Genomic DNA, 6,089 nt, shown 5'->3' with positions numbered 1-6,089 from the left:
AGGGGGAGGTGAGAGAGAGAGAGAGGGAAGGAAGGGGAGAGGGAGAGAGGGGAAGATGATAAAAGGAAGTTGGTGAAGGACAGGAAGAGAAGTGGTGTAGTACAGGAAAACCTGGTCATGTTTGTCTTCTTTTTAGGTCACTAATAGGAGGGATCAACAAAGCTGTTTTTAATATTATTATTAATATATTTGAAAAGTGTCTGGATGATGATCATGATGGAATTATGTCACAGGAGACCTCACTACAAATGATCTTTGATGTCCAGTATGTGGCATTTACTATCACACCATCTGGCTGGAAGGAAGATTGGGTATGTATCCCTTGTATGTCCTCTTCTCCTCTCTCTCTCTCTCTCTCCCCCTCTCTCTTTCTCTGTTTCTAATTAATTCGATTATCTTCACTATAATCTCATTATAATGATACTTGATCCTAATTATTTAGATTAGCTTCTTTCTTTCTCTTTCTCTGACTCGCTCACTCCACTCTCTCTCTCTCCTCCTCCTCTCTCTCTCTCTCCCTCCTCTCTTTCTCTCTCTCTCTCTCTCTTTCCTCTCTCTCTCTAGCACGATGTTTACATTAAGTATGATAATATTATTAGTAAACTAAAAGATATCATCGACCCTTTTGATTATGATGTGTACCTTCCTCACTTTAACAAATTATTAGAGAGGCAATGTCAAAGGACATCAGTAAGCAGAGCTATGGCTGCCACTATAGTACCTAAATCTCTCTTTCTCCCCCTCTCTCTTTGTTTCTATCTTGTATTTAGGTGTTACTTGGTATGTTAAGAATGTACAATGGACAACTGTTGTCATCTGTTAAGTACAGCAGTTCAAGCATTGGAAGTGTAGGAGGAGCAGCGTACGATGAGAAGCACGTAGTCCTTCCGTTGTCATCGTCTCTACCTCGTCTATCACTGCTACCAGCTAGTACCAGCTGGTCAGGAACAACTTCTGTGCTATTACAAGTAAATAAAATAATAATAATGATGGTGATGATGATGATAATCAATTATGTTTTCTTTATTTATAGCCGTTTGCTAAAGGCAGCAATATATCAAGTTATACTAATGTTATTAATTTTCTACAACATTATTAACTTATAACACATACACTAAAGTGTCCTTTTAATCAATAATAATACACTTTTACTGTGAGAGTAATGGCTGCTAATTAGTGAATGCTATAATGTACAGCAGCAGGAATTAGCTAGTGGCGCCACAATATAATGGAGTGGGCGTGGTCTAGCAATTGATAATCATATAACTGGAATCGGTAGCAATTGTCTCTTCGTCTCTTGTTATTCTTCTCGCTACCTCTCCTGCTCTCTCTCCCTCTCTGGCGGCTCTCTCTTTCTCTACAAGCAAAGGATCCCTTCCATTGAAATTAAAATAGAAACTACAGTGAGTATATTTGCACAAAGAGTCATGATAATTTCATTTATAATTATTTTATTATTATCATTTTCAGAGATGAGTACCGAGGTAGCTACAAGACCTTTGATGGAGAACAACAGTGCCCTCCAGACAGCACTGGAGCTATCAATGCTCAATCTAACCAATTCTCCTCTGCCTGGCGGAGTAGGCGATGGTACAGCTGAGGGAGCTAATGGTGGATACATTGTACCAGGAGGAACTATGGCGGAGGGTCTTGTTGACTGTCCACTCTCCCGTGCCATTCCTCGCTCTCTAAACGTCACTCACTGTGTGGCTGTACCTAGCTCTGAACATGTAGCTGAGATCGTTGGCAGGCAAGGTAAGACTTGTCTTAATGGCCGCAGTATCCTTTCAGTTTATTTTATAATTTGTAGGTTGTAAGATAAAAGCACTCCGTGCGAAGACCAATACTTACATCAAGACTCCGGTTCGAGGAGAAGAGCCTGTTTTTGTCATTACTGGACGACCTGAGGACGTTTCTTCTGCTAAGAGAGAAGTCCTCGCCGCCGCTGACCATTTTACTCAAATCAGAGCAGCTAAGACCAATCCTGCGAGGTCTCCATCTTCATCTCCATCAGTCTCTGGCGGCTCTCCCGAATCCGCTACCACTAATGGCGGCCCTGCAGGCACTGCTCCTGATAAGGTTGCAGTCTATGTCAAAGTCCCGTATCGTGTTGTTGGTCTGGTTGTTGGTCCTAAAGGTGCTACCATTAAACGTATCCAGCAGATCACAAATACTCACATAGTAACGCCTTCACGCGATAAGGAGCCTTGCTTCGAGGTCTCAGGCAAACCAGAGGACGTGGAGAGAGCAAAGAAAGAGATTGAGAGCTACATAGCCATGAGGACTGGAGGCTGCCATGATTCAGACAGCGACACTGAAGTGTATGGCTCCATAATGTCTCCATCTATTGATAATACTGCTAGTCCACTCACTCCACCTACATCTTCTCTCACTCGTAAACTCTCCGAGTCGAGCGCCAGTAAACTAATGCAGCAGTTCTCCCCACGCTCCTCAGCCAGTCCCCCTGCTCCGACTACCAGCGGACCGGTCTACGGTGTCGAGATACTGGACAACGGTTACACGACTTCGTCACAGTGGATCGAACCGGCAACCAGATCTCCGCTATCAAGTGCAGTTTTTGGCGGTAACATCAAAGATGCTTTCAGTCGCTCAAACTCCTTTAATTCGTCTGAAGGAGGCCCTTTCTCCTTTGGTACTCCACCTTTATCTGCTCCTGTCTCCGTCCCTAATAATAAAATGTTTGATTTCACCGCTTTCCGCGAGATTCTAAAAGAAGACCCGCCCAGCCCAACTTATTCCTGCAGCTCCAACTCGTCCGATGGATTAGGTGTTACTAGTCCTAAATTACCCATTAAGCACAGTGTCATGACTTCAAGGATTTGTTGTGTCTGCCATGATAAAGAAGTCGTTGCTGCTCTTGTCCCTTGTGGTCATAATCTCTTTTGTGCTTCTTGTGCTCACATCTCAGCAGTCCTCTCTGGATCCTGTCCAGTTTGTGCTACTCCAGTCAAGTCAATGTTGAGGCTTCACTAACAATGAGAGACATTAATATCAACCTCCTTCCTTCCTTCATTCCTATATCCAGACAGCATTTAAAGGTATACGTTTTTCTTTCTCTTGTTATTGTTTGTTCGCCTCTTTATTGTATGAAAGCTTTGATATGTATCCATCTATCCATACCCATCTCATTCTCTCTCTTCTCTCTCAATTCTGTGTCGTTCTCAATGTGTATGTGTAATATATACTGATACATGACTATTGGCTTATTCCACATTTGGCTACATTAATATGACTTGTTATATGATCCTCTCTCTCTCTTCTCTCGCTGTACAAGGAACACAAATATTATTATCCACATTATTACTAAAAGATGTTTAAAAGCTTATAATTTGTATATTATTAACCACTAGATTTCCCACAGATTATATTATTATTATCATCATAAAAAACAATTTAAACAATCTTCCTTTCTCAGACCTTCACTTTTGCTTGTATTATATATATATATATCGCTCTTTTTCAAGCAATCTTTTTTTTCTTTATTATTATTATTATGGTATTATAAATGATTTTTTTGTCTTTTTCTTACATTTTCTCTATCTCTCCAATAATATGATTTTATTGTATATAGAAATTTATATATCGTTGTCATAATATCAATTATTATTATTATTTTAGCATAGGTTTATTAATCCTGATGTGTATGATATATTATTATTATTCTTAAAAATGAAAAATTTCAATTTCAATTATATTAATTAACTTTAGCGCAATGACCTGCCGTAATAAATGCAAATATTCTAATTATAAGGCTAGTAAGCTCCACCTACTTCGAGGAGTAATATTGAAAAGTATTTGATAATTCGATTGAAGCCGAAGTTGAATAGGTAGCTACTGAAAGATGTCGAACAGCACGGTGTCGCTGGCCGGAGGGATAGTAGTAAGGACCCGCTGGTCTGTTTGTATTATTTATTTTATTGCTTCCTAGCCTTCTGATCACTCCATGATGTATACAGTGCTGTCTTCAATGACTTATTTCATCATTTGTGTCGCCATCATATTCTTGTTAATATTAGTACTGCTTCTCCTCCTGTTACTCTGGTACTGGTGGTAAGTAATCTTTATTATTATCATCATCATTATTATTACCATCATTATTATCATCATTATTATCATTATTATTATTATTATTGTTTTTAGTTTGAAACCTACCGTGTCTTTTACTAATAAAACTATTAAATATTCTTCGTTACAATCTGTAAGCCACACCCATTATTACTTTTGACCATGCCCACCACTGTAGGACGAAGAAGACGAAAAAGGCGTGGCACCTAATAAAAGACGATTATTATTTTCGGACATTTTACGAATACCCTCTACGACTCATTCCACTATACAGCAGGCTCCGCCCATAAAATCCAGATACCACTGGTAATGCAAAGTGTGGCTGAGAATTGCAGAGAATTGATAATTTTTAGCAAATTTGTGTCCATTTACTATTAAGCATGTACAATATAATGACTCAAAATGTTGAATTTTATTGTAAGGAATGGGTATCAAAATGTCAATTTTACCAAAGTTACTATCCTCCGAAATCACTAGCTATTATGGTGGCATAATGTTAATAATAATATCTGTGTTCATGTTTTTGTCTTTATTGATTCACTCCAGGTCTAATGTCCCTGCTAACGCTAACATAGATATCAATGCTGGACATCTGCTTCTGGTTAGTCTTTATGTCATTATATAAATATATTTTTGTTTATTTTAAATGTTTACAGACCTATATCGAAAACAATCTCCGTGACAAAGGAAGGCTGGACAAAGAGTGGGAGGTAACAGTGGTTAATTAATGGTTAATTAATAGCAACTGGTGGTTAATTAATACTTGTAGTGGTTAATTAAGTACAGACAGGTTGGCACCAGTGGGTTCTTTGATGCCCTACTGTGGCTTTAGCATAATCACTTTCATGTGCACCTTTGAATCTCCCCTGACTTAAGTGTGCTATTGTTAGATCAGAAATAAGTTGTGGGTGACCAGTCTCAACTAAATATGGGGGACTTAGACCAAATATGTGGGACCAAAGGCCTCCTAAACTTCCTCTAGATCTAACAGTGGCTATCAGCCATTTAAACAGCACAACATGTTTATAAACTCATTTCTTCCATTCATTATAATTATGTTCCTACTTATTCTTATTCTCTCCTCCATTAGTCGTTAACTTCATATGCACCTGACGATGTTTCTGTAAAGGCTGGACTGTCTTTGAATAATAAACACAAGAACAGATATCCTGATATCCTTCCTTGTAATAATAATAATCATCATCATCATCATTATTATTTATTTATTTATTTATTTCAGATGATCACACTCGTGTTCTCCTCAATAAAGAATTCAATGCCTCAGGATCGGATTATATTAATGCAAATTTTATTGTAAGTATAATAATTGTTATTATTATTATTATTATTTATTTATTAATAGACTGATGTTGATCCTAAGTTGCCTAGATACATAGCTAGTCAAGGTCCTCTGCAACACACCATAACGGACTTCTGGCAGGTAACTAATAATTATAATCCTTTAATCATCCTTGAATGACATTTTTGGCAAAATGAAAGCTTTGATATGCAGTGACTGACTAGTCGACTCCTTCTAAAAGTCACTTGAATGCTTTTTAAAGGTTCAATGCAACTTCAATTGCTAGAAAGCAAACCAAATGTCTTAAACTAACTTCCCAGTCCATCCGAGCCTTATAATATCATCTACAAAATAATGCATGATTACAGAGTCAAGGCTCGTCCCTTAATGTTCTACATCCGTCTAGTGATAATGATGATGAAGATGGCGGTGATAATTATAGCGAGAGTGTGTGTGTGTTTATTATTATAATTAGTTGTTTTGTCTTTATAATAGAATAATACTATTCAATATTAGTTGAGTGTATCTTTGTATTGTTGGGGTAGTGCAGTTAGTATGTGCATGTGCTTGTGTTTGTATTAAGAATCATTTGTTATTTTTATAAATATTCCTTAGTTTCACTGTTTATTTTCCACTTTGTGATTTTGATACTAACGTATCTCTCTCTCTCTCTCTCTCTCTCTCTCTCTCTCTCTCTCTCTCT

General features: G+C 37.8%; 4 protein-coding genes across 4 annotated transcripts in view; all 4 read left to right on the top strand.

The window, feature by feature from the left end:
• The window catches only part of LOC100641473 (uncharacterized), a 4,131-nt gene extending 3,959 nt beyond the window's left edge, over nucleotides 1-172 (top strand). The window contains exon 10 of the mRNA XM_020000267.1: nucleotides 137-172. Coding sequence (XP_019855826.1) covers nucleotides 137-172 — 36 coding nt within the window. The remainder of the gene's footprint in view (nucleotides 1-136) is intronic.
• Nucleotides 115-1,173, top strand: LOC109584519 (conserved oligomeric Golgi complex subunit 1-like). Its single transcript, XM_020000283.1, has 4 exons — nucleotides 115-311; nucleotides 565-690; nucleotides 771-968; nucleotides 1,034-1,173. The coding sequence occupies exons 1-4, from the start codon at nucleotides 225-227 to the stop codon at nucleotides 1,097-1,099; spliced, it is 477 nt and encodes a 158-aa protein (XP_019855842.1). The 5' UTR covers nucleotides 115-224; the 3' UTR covers nucleotides 1,100-1,173.
• Nucleotides 1,174-1,363: 190 nt separating this feature from the next.
• On the top strand, nucleotides 1,364-3,710 carry LOC109584518 (RNA-binding protein MEX3B-like). The gene is made up of 3 exons (XM_020000282.1): nucleotides 1,364-1,403; nucleotides 1,471-1,755; nucleotides 1,811-3,710. The coding sequence occupies exons 2-3, from the start codon at nucleotides 1,473-1,475 to the stop codon at nucleotides 2,992-2,994; spliced, it is 1,467 nt and encodes a 488-aa protein (XP_019855841.1). The 5' UTR covers nucleotides 1,364-1,403; nucleotides 1,471-1,472; the 3' UTR covers nucleotides 2,995-3,710.
• A 112-nt stretch (nucleotides 3,711-3,822) lies between these two features.
• LOC100641345 (receptor-type tyrosine-protein phosphatase-like N) overlaps nucleotides 3,823-6,089 on the top strand; it is a 4,461-nt gene continuing 2,194 nt past the window's right edge. The window contains exons 1-10 of the mRNA XM_020000266.1: nucleotides 3,823-3,901; nucleotides 3,950-4,071; nucleotides 4,162-4,219; nucleotides 4,265-4,392; nucleotides 4,633-4,687; nucleotides 4,743-4,796; nucleotides 5,177-5,270; nucleotides 5,327-5,400; nucleotides 5,450-5,527; nucleotides 5,755-5,837. Of these exons, the coding sequence (XP_019855825.1) occupies nucleotides 3,863-3,901; nucleotides 3,950-4,071; nucleotides 4,162-4,219; nucleotides 4,265-4,392; nucleotides 4,633-4,687; nucleotides 4,743-4,796; nucleotides 5,177-5,270; nucleotides 5,327-5,400; nucleotides 5,450-5,527; nucleotides 5,755-5,837 (785 nt within the window). The 5' untranslated portion in view covers nucleotides 3,823-3,862. The remainder of the gene's footprint in view (nucleotides 3,902-3,949; nucleotides 4,072-4,161; nucleotides 4,220-4,264; nucleotides 4,393-4,632; nucleotides 4,688-4,742; nucleotides 4,797-5,176; nucleotides 5,271-5,326; nucleotides 5,401-5,449; nucleotides 5,528-5,754; nucleotides 5,838-6,089) is intronic.

The sequence above is a fragment of the Amphimedon queenslandica genome, unplaced genomic scaffold, assembly GCF_000090795.2.
Source record: "Amphimedon queenslandica unplaced genomic scaffold, v1.1 AMPQUscaffold_13203, whole genome shotgun sequence".
Lineage (NCBI taxonomy): Eukaryota > Metazoa > Porifera > Demospongiae > Haplosclerida > Niphatidae > Amphimedon > Amphimedon queenslandica.
This window is presented reverse-complemented; position numbering and strand designations above follow the sequence as displayed.